The sequence below is a fragment of the Montipora capricornis genome, chromosome 4, assembly GCF_036669925.1.
Source record: "Montipora capricornis isolate CH-2021 chromosome 4, ASM3666992v2, whole genome shotgun sequence".
Taxonomy (NCBI): domain Eukaryota; kingdom Metazoa; phylum Cnidaria; class Anthozoa; order Scleractinia; family Acroporidae; genus Montipora; species Montipora capricornis.
In genome coordinates, this window is record NC_090886.1 from 11,687,544 (window position 1) to 11,702,543 (window position 15,000).

Consider the following 15,000-nt stretch of genomic DNA (forward strand, 5'->3'; position numbering starts at 1 on the left):
TATTTCTTGAACCCCTGAACTGCCTCACATTGATGGGTAAAATTAATCAACTGGCATTAGACAGAGTTATGCAACTAAAATTATAATTAAGAGCTGAGTGGGTCACTTAAAGACTTGCGATGACACAGTTCCCAAGTCATAATAATTCTGAAGTATGCTTCTGTGTTTGACTCTAAGTGCCTATAATTTATAATATTATTTTAATGAGCTGGGTTAATACCCCCACTCAGCTGTGAATACAAAAGACTCTGAGCAGTGCATTTGAGTTGCTCCATAATGATCCCATAATTGGTATATAAAATTGTTCCATCTGAAAAAACACGTTTTGAGATCATGTATTGGTATTTGTCTTTGTAGGTGTAACGTGTACATCAGGCTCAGAAACGGCAATAGTTCATTCCTTCCAATGTTTTTCAGTTTTTCAGTAAGGGATGATAACATGTAAGTAAGCACCTTTTTTACACTACCTACCTGGAGCCATGTTGGCCTCTCTGTAGACTACTAAATATTTACTTCAATTGATAGTTGAAATGAGTGATACTGCTCTGAGCCTATTTCTTACACCTCGTCATTGAGACATCAGGAGTTTCATATAAACACTTTTCCTGCAAGATGTTTCTTCATATTTAAAAGGGATTTTACACTTGAAAAAAAGGTCATTAAGCAATATTTCTGTGATTTTTTAGGAAAACGCCTGTGATAGCGCCCCTTTAGGCTGCTTTCATGTCACCAAAGTGTCTTGATTCCTTACATGTAAGTCCACCACACACGGGAAAGAGCTAGCCTGGGTAGCAAGCATTTCCATGGGGTGCAGACCAAAATTTGATGTTTTGACCAAGCATGAAATGGGGTAAGAGCAAAAATGAAGAGAGTAAAACCTCACGGAAAGGCTTGCGACGCAGGCTAGGAAAGAGCTGGGCAAACTGCCCTGCATGGCAGGATAAAATCAAAGGCTATTTTATTGAGGATAAAACCAAACATGTTTGATTTTTTTGGCCTTGCGGGGAAAATTCCTCACTGTTTGGCCATCGTAAGAATCAAGCTGAGCTAGGTCAATCAAGCATCCAATAAAACTACATGGCATTCTCATGTGACTTCAGTGGCATCGGAATTTCTTCCTCTGATGCCATCTTGAACCACTCACGAGGCTAAAAAAACTTGTTTGATTTTTATCCTCACAGCCTCGCGAGGCAAATTTCTCACCACAATTTGCCTGCACACAAGTGGAAACAGCTGAGCAAAGTTTCATCATGAGGCAGTTTGCCCAGCTCTTTCCTCATGCTGTGCGGCGGGCTTAAAAAGTTATACCCACTGGATGATGAGACTTTGCAAAAAAGATGACGTGCTATCGTTGGCAATAAAGGATGATTGACACTCTTTTAAGTCTCTGACAGTGAAGCCCCACAGTTTTTAAAATTAAGATACCAAAATTTACATCACTGCAGTACAACCTACATTTTTTGCAGTAGTTTCATTGGTGGCCCCTTTGCCACTGAGCTGGGCCACACTGAGTAAAAGTTATTGTCTGGCATTAGATAGAATAAAATCTAGTATTATATGGCAAGTGGTTCTCAAGTTAAATGAAGCACCGATTGGCTGGTTTTTGATTGCAATTTTGCAGCACGAACCATTGCCATTGAAACATACAGTAGTTTTTGTATGGGCCTCGTGTTGCCCCAATCTTTAGTCAGTATGGCCCTTCGACTCGGTTAGTAAGAGGTTACAAAAGGCACCCCATGTTGAAATTCCTTAAATTAATACAAAAATATATTAAACTAGTTCATGTAAATTAAGTTACACTTTGCTGTCTCCAGGAGATTGAGGAGTTAAATGGCTGAAATGTCTTTGTGAAGTACAACAGTGTTTCCATGAGAAAACAGTCCTGTATGAACAACGGAGATGCAACAATAATGCTCAATGCTTGACAGGTGCTGTAATACATCACATGAATAAAAATGCATGGTTCATGCATAAAAATTTTTCTGGAATTCCTAAAAAGCAATTAGGATGGCCATGTGCAAGACTTGTTTTTTTTGTGGCATGCTGTGATGGTAAATGAATTTCTTCACCTGAATTTGAATTTTGAAGACATTTTTAAAGTTAATTGTCTGAGCATGCCTTTTTCACAGGAAAACTGAGGAAAAATTGTTTTGGATTAATATTTAAGGTCAGCTTACTGCTGTTGTTTCAGCTTTTAATAATTTAATGTAAAATGAAACATTTGAATATCCCTTTGCAAGATTCAGCAGTCAAGGAATTGTTTGTTCATGTTTTGTTTGTTGCAGTTGGCGGGACTTGTAACTGATAAAAAATGAATCACAAAATTGCATTTTTTATGAATGGACCTTTTTGCAGATACGGTGGCCATTTTGATTTCTATTGTTTCAAACGACTTTAGGGGATGCTCTGGGGGCAAATGTATTTTTTATCATTATACTAAATGTATAGGTGACAGGAGAATGGTGTGGCTGGGACCCTCTCCTTTTGGCTAGCTTCACAGGTAATGTGAATAATTATTAATAAAATATAATTTATTTTAAAGTGCCTATAACCCCCAAAAAAATTTTTCGCCTAATTAAATCTTCTCATTTTTGAATTTGGTTAAAACCGTGATTTTTTATAATTTTTTAAAGATCTGAAAAATAGCGCATTTTAAAAACACGACCGAGCCACAGAGTCATTGAAAAGAGTCTGGGTGCAACGTTATTCGTGACGTCATTCCAGGCCATTGATCGCTTCCTTGGCAAGAACTACCTTGTTTCGCTCTTGAAGGCTTTTGAAAGTCAAGAAGCGGGACAATGCCAGATAAATGCGTTATTTTCGGTTGTAATAACCAACCAAGTAAGACAGAAGGTATATCGCTCCATCCTATACCTTTTGAAGGGGCGGATGAACCCGAGAAACGAAAACGACGAAAGAAGTGGGTAGATTTCGTAAAATCTAAGCGTGCTCATTGGGAGCCCACGAAGTACTCGGCTGTGTGCTCAAGCTTCTTTTCAAGTTCCTCCTCCGTTTTTCTTTCTTCTTCATATTGAGCCAGCCATTCTTCGTCTGCCATCGGCTCATTCGCATAGGCATCTCCTGGTTCATCATCTGAGGTTTTGTGTTCGCTCGAGTTTGATGAACCCTCGACCTCTAAGTCGTACTCGACCTCCGTTTCTGCGGCCTCCGAGTCCGAGCTAGAGACATAGCTAGCATCGCTGGACGACATTATGAGTATGTTTGAATATTCGAAATTTTGTTGACTCAACTAAAAGTTCTTTTGTCAAAAGACCAATAGAAACAACTGGAGAGCCACTGAATCGACGCTTGCAATGGCCTGGAATGACGTCACTAGTCCCATTCTCCTGTATGCTCGGTCGTGTTCTTGACAAAGCCAACTTTAAAAATTCATAAAAAATTCGGGTTTCAACCGAATTCAAAAATTTTTGCGGCATTTCTCCCAACTCAATAAGAAGATTTAATTAGGCGAAAAAAATTTTTTGGGGCTATAGGCACTTTAAGCTTGAGAAAATCTGTTCATTTACATGGTTATTTACATCTTGAAGAAGTGTAAGAATTTCACGATGCATAATCTTGCATGGTTTTTATTTCTGAGAAAGCACCATAGTCAGCATAATATACCCAAGTATCTTTATGCCAATTGGGTGTTGTGATTCAATTTGTGGTTGGCTCAAAAAAATTTTCAAACCAGTTCAATTTTGATTTCTTTGTTTAATAATTATGCATTATCATAATCTGAAACAAAGGAAAATCGAAATTGAACTGGTTCAAAAAGTTTTGAACCTGGAAAAATCAAATCATGACATAGGCCTGAAAAGGACAGTTTGTAAAAATCAATTGAATGACAACCCTTGGCTCACTTGTCCCTTAAATTATTTCCACTCATGTTGTGCATCATTCACAATCCTCATTACGTTTAACTCATCTGATAGACCGTACTATTACGGTACATACGTATGTGCCTTTCCTTCATTAAGACCATTTTCAAGAACCAATCCTGTTGCCATGATGATTAATAACTGTGTGCTGAATTCTGCTGTGTGGCTCCACAAAATGAGCTTTTTAACACTGAGCAACATGATGGTCATTAATCTCCTTGTTTTACTGTACATGTAGATTGCACCAACATTGTGGAGTCTTTTGTCTCCACACCTGAGTCCAACCCCGACAGTCTGGCCCAGTTTCAGATGCTTGGTCAGTGCTAAAAAAATAATACAGAGATTTGTATACTCCTCAACCAGCACTTGTAATAATTTTGTTTGAGCAATGTTGCTGATGCTTACAATTTTGGTAAGCTATTGTTAACTGTGCTGGCCTCCATCTTGCATGCATGTCATTTCATAGAAAACACTGTCTTAACCACTGCAAATTTAAAGTAACACCTGTCATACTGTTAATGATTGTGTCTTGTATCCTTTCTAGTTATATCTTGTTTCAATGGAGCAGTGAAGTAGCAGCTCATGATTGGTACATGTAGGTTAATATTACTTTCAGTATGTTTGTGTTACTCTCCCGGTATGCCTCAAAAATATACTTTTGATAATGTGATACTAAAAACATAATAATTATTATCTGATAATGAAAGGTATGCCAAAAACATCTTAGGCGACATATCAAAAACTCTGTGTGGGTTGTCATTCTCTCAACTTCCATTAATTCGTGCCTACAAAATTTTATGTCAGCAACACTTTATGAGCACTTCAATAGAATTACAAAGGCATAGCTTTATATGCATCCCATGGGGTTAATATTTTTCAATTTTTCAAATTTCACTTGGATTGGGATTGAGAGCAGTAGTCACTGTGGTGGTTAATTCCTAGGGAAAAATTTGTCTCCTGGGATTTGAGTTTCTGTTGGTTTATTGCCTACAGTGATGGAGAAGACATTTTGGCTGTTTTTGGTACAGGCTGTAAAGGATATGGGGTACAAAAGTCGTGAAAGTAATATGCAAAATCTTTGAGTTGGATTATCCTTTCGTTGGGAAAAAGTTGATTCTCTAAAGATGCTTGGCTTAGTCGGTGTACTGGTTTGACAGACCCTGGATACCCTTGTTAACTAAAAATAATATCAGCATCGTCATATCCAGATGATGATGTGCTTAGCTGCGGCAGGGCACTGATACCCTGTCCTGAAAGTCGCACATGATGACAAACCAAGCACAGGGGCCATCTGATGGATATCAACTGTTTCTGCACTTGACTGCACTGAAACTGAACAGTTTGGTAGAGACAGGGACTGGCTATTTCAAGGGTATCCTAAGTTCCATAAGTCAATCAACTAGTCCAAAGTGTAAAAAAAACATTTTGCTTCCTGAACCCAACCCCATTGACGAACAAAATCAGAGTAATGAGTTGATTCATAAGTCTGCACAAGTATTCTGGTATTGATTTACCATGATGAGAAAATTGGTCTCTATTTTTTTGGTTTAAATTTTGAAAAAGCATAGTCTCTGAATAAACCTTCGATTTAGTGTTAATAAACATGAAGTGGTAGAATTTCTTTTGTTGAAGGTGGCAAAAGCAACTGCGAGCACATTTTGAGTGGGGTTGATTATTTTGTGGGCTTACACTGAGCCAGTGTTCTTTTTTTGCTTTTCTTGTTTAAAATCTAGGTCTCTGAAAATTGGGAAGTAGTACAAGCAGAGAATTAAGGCATCATTGGTTAAAGCTCAGTAAAAGACAACAGACACAGAAATAATTGGTTGTAAACGAGGGGGCAGACAAGGCATGTCCAGATCTAACACCCTCTACTTGCATGGACGACTGCAAGAAACTAAATAATAATAAAACTTAAAAAGAAAGTCAAGGCGAGAAGCCTCGGACAGCGAGATTGATCAAAGAGCCAAATGGGGTGATCATGTGATGTCCTCCCCATGCTCCACCCAGTATTATTTTGCTTACCAACTATTCTACAATATCTGTAAAATATAATGTGCAAGCTAATTAATAGCAAGTAATGAAAGACAAGACTTAAAAGTTTACCAAGATGTAGCTGTGACCTAATAATTATAATTTGTCAACATGTCATAGTTCTGAATTTGTTCACTGCAGAGAATATGCTTTAAATTCATTAAAATCTTCAAATTTATGAGATTTTTGTGAATGTGAGTTATTCTTTTTCTAGGTCTTAATGATACATGTACTTGTAATCTACTAACTAATTTAATACAGAAGCTCAAGACCTTGAAGCGTTTAACTCTGGTTCAGAGCTGGGTTTTTTGAGTTTAAAAAAGTTCCTTATTTGGATGTAACAGCTGGTGCATTTTCCTGTGCAGGCATCTTATTTTTTTCCATATTTGGGCATAAAATTGGTGTCCTAAAACCCCCAGCTTTGTTCCAAGGAAAAGAGGTGCAAGGTGCACGCTTCAAGGTCATGTGCTTCTTGTTAATAGACATCATCATTGGCATTGTAATCCTGGTGGCATTTTCTTGTGTCTGTTGGCGTGAAATTTTTTGTATGGATAGCAGGTGTGAAGAATGTTTTGCCATAGTTTGAGTTTAACCCCTAGTTGTCCCTTTTCTTAAAATGAACACAGCATTAATATTTTTTCCAATTTTGGTGTATGCAGGTACAGACTTTTGTTTGATTATTATTTAAATCAACTCTCAATATGGGGAAAAAGCATTTTAATGAAATACTTTTGCAATAGAGGTTACTCTGACAGACTTGAACAGCGACTTGAAAAATGATTGTCTTCATTTTGCATGCCTACATGTAGAGGTTTGTTAAGGATTATCTATTAAGTGGTTCATTTAATTACATGTACCCATTTTATTTGATCAACTTGTTTGTTTCTTGTTATTTCCCACCCAAAAGCTCCTACCTACAATGATATTGTTAACACAAACTGGCTCATAAGATTTGTGCAAACCATAAGCACTGTCCTGTTCCATTAGGCATTTGAGATTTCTGAGATTTCGAATTAAAATCCCCTATGCTAACAATTTCGTTTGGAGTATTTCACGGTTACGTCCTTTCAAAGAATTAACCCATTGTCTCCTGCGAGTGTAGCCTCTGAGCAAGCTCTCAGAGTGGCCGGTGCTACTAGGAGCGAGACTTGAGTAGATTTTACTCTAACTCCAGACGAGTTCACTCATAAGTGTTGATGCCGCAAAAGAAGTCAACGGGTTAACAACCTCTACATCCAGTCAAAAAACCTTGTCCTCTTTACTGTTCGAATCCAAAAAACATGAACACTTTGATTTGAGTTTGACATTTTCCTGTTGTGCAGCAACCAATCAGAAGTGACATAAAACAACAAACTATTAAATTACTGTTAGTGGTTGTGGTTTAGTTTTCCCATGCATGTGTGATTGGCTTTTTAGTTGAACACAATAACATTTCATAAATATTTTCTAGTGTTCGCGGCTTTCGGATACTCCAGTTGCTACAATTAGTGTACGTGTAACTTTTACTGGGATTTAGGTAATTTCATTTTTTATGAGGATACATAGTCAAGCATGTGTTAATAGTAAATTTTATTCCTCCATTTTGTTGCCAGCAATGTTATACTTCTCAAACCCTACAATATTAAATAATTATATTAATTTTTGTAAATTTCTCCAAAGAAACATCAATTTTTTGACAAAATCTACAGGTCTAAAGCAAGGTCACATTGAAACTTAATCCAAAAACATATATGTTCATTGTAAGTTACAATTTAACAGACTTTGATAAAATTAATGCAGTATACTATTATTCATATGGTAACTTGTTAACTAAATTCCTTAAATGTATGAACTTGCCCCAAATCTCAAGGTATAAAAAAAAATCCCTATTGAAAGAAAAAACCTTAAAGTGCACCTAACCCCCCAAATTTTAATTGGAGTAAATGATTTACCATATTTTTTATAGTACATTTGTGAAAAAATTATTAGATTTGCTCAAATCTAGTATCTTTTATGGCCCCTCAAAGTTTGAAAAATCGCACCTAAATGGCAGCCATCTTGGTTCAAGTCCGAGTAACGGGAGGATTGGGGCTAGTAGTTGCTATGACGTAGAAAGGAGAACGAGTGTGTTGACAAAGTTCACATAGTTCGCATATGGTCCACTGTTGTAGTCCAGAAAATGCCGAAGAGATGTATTGCTGCTGGTTGCAACAACGTGAGAAATTTAAAAGAAGGTATTTCTCTTCATAAGTTGCCATTCTACAACGACGCACTCTCACGCGGTTCTCCTTTCTACGTCACAGCTCGACTCGCCCCAGGTCGCGGACTTGAACCAAATGTCTGTCAACTTCTACTAGACGTAGAAAATCGAGAATTCACCCAAATCGAAAAATTCTTTCACCAATTAACTTCACACAGTATGGAGATTTATTGAAGCTACAATTATATTTTGGGGTTAGGTGCACTTTAAAGGTGAACAATACAGAATGCTTAAAGTCAGTAAATTAATGTTTAAAAAAAAAGCAACCTGATTACTTTATGCACCTATTGTAAACACCCGAAAATTAATGTACCCATTAATTTTCAAAATAAAAGTTCCAAACCGCTGTATACCAACTTTTCTCATTTATATTATCATTATTTTACTGTTTTACACCTTATTCTTGCTTCCAGGATTGGACTGATAATAATATTATTGTAATTAGACCTTCATGTTTACAAAAACATTAAAATCCATTGGGTTATTGATGGGGATGCATAGCAGTATTATCAGCCATCACTTATGAACCACATCATACCGAGGAAGCTGCGAAGTTCACTCCCCTTTCTGTCCAATTTTGGTCGGCAAGACAAGTACGATAAGGACAGTACACCCTGTGGAGATAGCAGCCTTGGTGAAAAATAATTTTTTTTTTTTTTATAGTCAATAACAATGAAATTTGAAATATCCTTGCAAGCAGAACTTCATTCAGTATTTCCTCAAATGGCCTTGTATACTAAACATCACAGCCAAAAAGTAGCAGATGAAACTGATGAGTGAGAACAAACTTGGCAGATTCCTTAGAGAACAGTTTTGTTAAACTGTCCATGAATTTGATTTCTCTATCTTAAAATTAATTGCAAACACAATGTATGCATTAATTTTGCTTATACAACTTACAACAACTGTGCATCCCAAAAGTACTTACATCCATTTTAGCTAAAAGTTTTATTATAAAAATTATATTAATTTTTTTATGGTAAATACTTGGTCTAAGAATTAAAACAAATAGTGGATGCGACACCAACAAAACAATATCTTGAATACTAGAGATATGATTACTGCCAATCAAGCTTCTCCCTTAAAATGTGCAAAAGAAATTGACTCTGAAACCCTGGGCCTATACCACTGCATTTGTTCACTTGACAAAAATTAAATAACCCAAATCATCACAACTGATTCAAGGGTATTCTGCTGGCAAGAGATTTCCCTGTAAGTTGCACAATCATGCAGATGCGAACATATAAGTTGGTGGCTTCCTATACAGAGTTGTTTGAAATAGGATGACACTTGCATGCCCAAGGTGGGATCTACCTGTTGTTATGACATCACACTTTACCACTGACCCAGCTTTAAAAAAACATATGACATCATAGAATGTGTGCTAAACAAAAAAACTAATAAAATTATAAATTATTTATGCTCTGGCTGGATCATAATTCAGCTCCCCTTCCCTAAATCTCCTTTTAAGCTCATTCCATAGAAGTCTTCTCTCTTTCAGCACTCCCTTGAGAAGACCTTTGTTTTCCACTGCCCGCCGCGATAAGTAGGGTAATACATCCTCTACAGGCCCAAAGGGAACATACTTGTAGACAGCATAACCCTCTTTACCTGAGGCAAAAGTAGAATTTTTTTTTGGTTTAATGTGATTTGTATGTATGAAGTTTGCAGGAGAGTTTCTTTAAGTTTTAAGCCTGGATTTTTTTATTCTTTGATTGTACCTGACGTCAAGGTGGTCATGTTGATGGAAAGAACAATTGCAAAAAAGTCCTTTTGGAATTTGACTGTATTATTCTGCAAAACGTGGGGTACAGTACTTTCCATTGTTTTGGTACTAACATGACTGTCTTATCAATCTCACAAAAACACCCAAATCTGATGATAAATTTCTGGCTTATCCTCAGTGTTAAAACCTCGTAACTGACGTCACACCACCTATTGTTTGATGGATCAGTAGATCAATAGATGAGTACATCGATAGATCAGTAGAATCTACTGATCTATCGATGTGGTCCATCAATCTTGATCAATACATCGGACAATAGGTAGTGTGACGTCAGTAAATGATCAGTAGAAGTCAGAGGCGTAAGACAACTAACCCTAACCCGTCAGGTCCACTGATCTACTCATCAATTGATCTAGTGGTCCATCAATCTTGATCAATACATCGGACAATAGGTAGTGTGACGTCAGTAAATGATCAGTAGAACTCAGAGGTGCAAGACAACTAACCCTAACCCGTCAGGTCCACTGATCTAGTGGTCCATCAATCTTGATCAATACATCAAACAATAGATGGTGAGACGTCAGGTGTAAGGTTTTTACACCGAGGATGACCCAAATTTGTGAACATCATCTCTTAAAACGATATACGTTCTGAACTTACCGAGTGTAAATGAGATTGGATCAGACATTCCTAAAAGTTGTCCAAAGAAGACCCTCTTTTCCTCAGGTGAAATTCCTAATTCATGCATCCTACAATAATAAAATTTAAGCATGGAAGGGCTGAGTGACATTGTAATAAACCATGTCAAATGCCAGTAGTGGCATCTTCTCTATAGCTAGTGACAGCTGGCAGCAAGTGGTGAGCCTGTTACCACCCCTCTCTTTTTCCTAACTCTGTGGTATCTTGGCTTCAACTGCAAACCACCAAACTGTGTTTTCAATTGGTTTCTGTTGATCAAACTTTCAAGGGTACGTAAAATTGAGCTAATACTGTGGTGAACGATGCTACGATAGCCCAGTTCACTGAATACCACTGTGACAATTGGTAAGACATTACATGTACTCTCTAACTATTAAAAAAGACCATTTGACAAAACTAATTGAAAGTGTGATGCTTATTACTGAGAGCACGACCTTTTTGAATGTTCTCATAAGATTACAATGATATTGACTGATCATCATCTTTGGTTCTTGCAGTGTAAAGAGTTGACACTCCTCTTTTCAAATTGACTGACAGAAGCCAAACAGTAGTTTGATGTTCCATAGGATATTAATGAAAAAGGTGGTAAAACCGGTTTAACTGGTATTTTCAGTGCTAGAAGTTGCTATAATTATGAATAAGACAAAAATTGTAACAGTCTTGTGGCAGATGTTGAATGGGAAATATAGATTTCAAGTTCAAGATTCTGATCTTCCAATAATCTGAAATCCATGGCCGAAAGGATTTTGCACAGAGGGAAATATGGATTTCAAGTTCAAGATTCTGATCTTCTGATAATCTGAAATCCATGGCGGAAAGGATTTTGCGCAGTACACATGCAAATGCACCATGAAATCCACCTTTATAGAAATCCAGATTTCCCACGAAAATGTCCATACCTCTTAACGGCCACTACTATTGAGTTCTCGTTGTGAGTTGCAACCAAAACATTGGCATTTCCTCTTTTGGTTTCCTCCAGCACAGCATTTGTGACTTCATCAAAGCACCTGCTTGTTGCCTTGTAGCTTTGGTGAATGGGGTCTTCGTAGCCTAAAGTTTTTGCTCTAAGCCTTTCCTGTTCCATGTAAGCTCCTCTTACCAGCTTTGCACCAAACATGTAACCTTCCCGTCGAGCCAGTTCCATGTCTGTCTGTATTTTACAGTAGGTGTCCTAAAGGGTAGAAGTATTGATGGGGACAGTTTGTGAGTAAACCTGGATGTTGTTATATACCCTTTCACTCCACGGGGGTTCCCCATTGATGAGTAAAATCATCTGGTGTTGGACAGAGTAAAATTTATGTGTCACTTTTGGGCATGAAAGGGTTTGGTGTCATTCTGGCAAATGCAACTTCTAGCCTAGTAGATATTATGGCAATAGGAGTTTTCCAGCAGCCAAAATTGAAGATTTCACCCTTCCCCTGAAGGGGCTCTTTATTTACACGCAGAATCATCAGGTGTTCGGCAAAGTAAAATTTGTGAGTGCCACTAATGCATCATGCATGCATGCATGCATGGTTAGTTTACTTGATATGAAGGTTAAAATAGGCAGCATAAGCTGATGTGACCAAGTTTTGAAGTAACTCGAATGCCTCTTCAAGGCTGCTGCCTTAGAAGGAATCTTTCAAAGTGTAACAAGTCCCTAGAGTATACACAATAACTCTAAAAATTCCTTCGCAATGTGATTTAGTTGTATCACACATCATGTACATAATTATATTAAGTAGGACACTGTTTTGCATTTTTATCTTTGTTGAAGAAGGCAACAGTAGTAGCCAAAACGTCCGGAACAAGCCAGTGTCAACTTTTTAATTCCTTTTTACTAAAAAGTTTTAGCATGCCTGGCTACACACACCTAATATTTTAGGTATTTTTAAGTTCTTTAAAATTAAAGGGGAAACCTACGTAATTTATGTACATGTATATAAACTTAAAATTATAAACAAAAAATACAATACAAAATTAAAATATTAAAATTTAAAAGCTTATGTACAATTTAAAAGTATATTATGTAAAATTATCATTATTGATATCAGACAACTTTCTTCCAGAAATGAAAAATTTTGAACAATTCCATAACAGCTTCTTAAAACATGACTGTTTAAAACCACTTAGACTGTGGTTAAATTACTTTCTGAAGTACTCTTTTACTTTTACTATTCTGCCATATTCTGAAGAGTGCTGGGTTAATTAATTAATTATTATTCTGTGCTGTTGAAAAAATGACTTGGGCTTCAAAATGTTACAATTTTGTAATTTTGGGATCCCAAAGGGCTTCTGGAAAATTTTCTTGGGCAGCAGCCTTGAAGGGGCATTCGAGTTGCTTCAAAACTTTGGTATTAATAAAACTTGTGAATTGTACCTTCAAATAGCACTGGTATGTGTTGAGAACAAGTGGTACGTCCTTATTGAACTGTCTCATGAGATCTAGAGTTAAGTGCCGGATGGCTGGTTGAAAATATGACTGTTCTGCATCCACCATTAGCCTCACTCCTCTTTTCACAGCATGCTTTTGATATGAACACAACACAATGAGACTTCACACTGCATAGATCAACTTAACCAATGTCAATAATGCACAGCAATTCGTTATAAATTGTGCCTGAATAGCCTTTTTAGCTTTGTACATTTTGTTTTCCCATTTCAGACCACGTGATGTTACTCTAGAAAACAGTTTCTTTTAAATGTCTTCGAAGCACATACATAATTATGTTTGTGTAAATTTAAAAAAAAAGCAAAATTCTCTCGAGATAATCACGAGGTCTGGATTGGGAACACAAAACATTACAAACTAAAAAGGTCTAATACGGTAATACCCAATGTGTCCTCCCCAGCAAGCTTTCAATTTGCCAACCAGATCAAAAATTTCTCCTAATTTAGTATCGTAGTAGAAAGTTACTAAATCATACCTAACAAAGAATAATTATCATTGGTTAAACAAGAAGAAATAATCATGTTAGTAGGGTTCTCATAGAAAGCAGGTTTTACATTGTTATCTTATAATCAATTACTTTTAATTATGGTATTTAGCATCCTCGGCTGATGAAATTTCTGTGGGTAAATAAATGTTCTATCTATCTATCCATCTAGACAGCAACCACTCTTGTCATTTGTTTTTATTTGCTGCCATCCTCTGCAAACAAGTACATGTACATCTGTACCAGTACATAGTCATGAAATGACCAAAAGGAAGGTGTCCATGACAACTGGAGTATACATCAAAAAATGTTTACTTTTAAAACCAAAAATACTACCAATCTAGTTAAGGACTCACGGGAAAGCTTGTCTAATGATAAGTGTACAATAAGATCCAAATAGTTTACATCAATCTCACAGTTGTACAAAGTTATAACATCATTTTTGAAATGCCGTGGTCACCCTTATTAAATTAAAACAGTCCCTCTTTCTTTGACAAATAGCCTAGCAATGCAGGTAGTCAATGCACAGACATACCTGGGCAAGTGTTGAGAGTCTTTCTGACATGTTTTTCATTTGGTAAAGTTCTTCATCTTTTAGAACTGAGATGAGAGGCTTTCCTGTCTTTTCCTAAAATTCAATGATTGTAATAAAATTATTATGTTGAGTTCAAAATTGTCACAAGTCACACTCGATGAACAACAAGGGGAAAGGGCATACAGACAAAGAGATCCTAAAATTCCTATATTTAACGAGTATAGCGCAAAGATGTGAAATTGCTGTGTGCACACAGATTATGTTTATTTGACAATTAAAGGAATAAAGCAATAATCTTAATTGGTTGCTGCCTTCCATGTGCAATCTGGTCAAATGCACAACATTGCATTATAATCATGGTGAAAAACCAAAAATATCTGAGATGTGTTTGAAATTCAGGTTGCTGTGCACTCGTTTCACCCACTTTAGTCCCTTCACAGTAATAATTATTGCTAAATTACACTAATAATTATAATACATTCTCATTATAAAATTGTAACAATTTCTTTAAAATTGGTATAAAGGATTTTCAAAAGTTGACACTGGCTAAAAATATATTTTGCTCTTTTAGCGATCAGTGTTTATAATTTTATAAAAATGCTAAAAAAGGGGGCTTAAAACTGAGCTAAACTTAAAAAGGTTTCCCAAATTTTCGAACCGTACATGTACATGTATCTCTGGTTCTTCTTCGGGGGACAATGAATCTAAAATTCAAAAATCACTGCTTCTTATTTTGGCTCCCAAGAGATCTTAACAGCGGCACATACAGTTCGAAAATTTGGGAAACCTTTTAAAGTTTAGATCAGTTTTACAATGTAAGCCCCCCTTTTTTAGCATTTTTATAAATACATTGTTCCAGTCTGATGTTTCGGCTGCTACTGTTGCCTTCTTCAAGAAAGATAAAAATGTAAAATTATGTCTAATGGTGTCCTTCTTGATACACAGACACGAATCATGTGTGGTACAACTATAAA

General features: G+C 36.5%; 1 protein-coding gene, 2 long non-coding RNA genes and 1 other non-coding gene across 7 annotated transcripts in view; 2 read left to right on the top strand and 2 right to left on the bottom strand.

The window, feature by feature from the left end:
• The window catches only part of LOC138045516 (uncharacterized), a 17,078-nt gene extending 10,296 nt beyond the window's left edge, over positions 1-6,782 (top strand). The window contains exons 5-11 of one of the 4 annotated variants that reach the window (XR_011131600.1): positions 358-441; positions 687-753; positions 1,815-1,928; positions 2,449-2,500; positions 4,426-4,476; positions 5,615-6,571; positions 6,678-6,782. This is a non-coding gene — a long non-coding RNA (uncharacterized lncRNA). Of the gene's footprint in view, positions 1-357; positions 442-686; positions 754-1,814; positions 1,929-2,448; positions 2,501-4,425; positions 4,481-5,614; positions 6,572-6,677 lie in introns of those variants that run through there. The other 3 variants (XR_011131599.1, XR_011131601.1, XR_011131602.1) reach the window with 3 other exon arrangements.
• LOC138047924 (small nucleolar RNA SNORD36) lies at positions 4,004-4,080 on the top strand. Its single transcript, XR_011132171.1, has one exon. It is a non-coding gene; the product is annotated as a small nucleolar RNA SNORD36 (small nucleolar RNA).
• A 682-nt stretch (positions 6,783-7,464) lies between the features above and the next one.
• LOC138045517 (uncharacterized) lies at positions 7,465-9,067 on the bottom strand. The gene is made up of 2 exons (XR_011131603.1): positions 8,357-9,067; positions 7,465-7,794 (listed from the first exon to the last, which is right to left on the bottom strand). It is a non-coding gene; the product is annotated as an uncharacterized lncRNA (long non-coding RNA).
• Positions 9,068-9,312: 245 nt separating this feature from the next.
• The window catches only part of LOC138045515 (proline dehydrogenase 1, mitochondrial-like), an 18,796-nt gene continuing 13,108 nt past the window's right edge, over positions 9,313-15,000 (bottom strand). The window contains exons 7-11 of the mRNA XM_068892051.1: positions 14,027-14,119; positions 12,936-13,082; positions 11,476-11,747; positions 10,538-10,626; positions 9,313-9,762 (exon numbers count right to left, since the gene is read on the bottom strand). Of these exons, the coding sequence (XP_068748152.1) occupies positions 9,569-9,762; positions 10,538-10,626; positions 11,476-11,747; positions 12,936-13,082; positions 14,027-14,119 (795 nt within the window). The 3' untranslated portion in view covers positions 9,313-9,568. The remainder of the gene's footprint in view (positions 9,763-10,537; positions 10,627-11,475; positions 11,748-12,935; positions 13,083-14,026; positions 14,120-15,000) is intronic.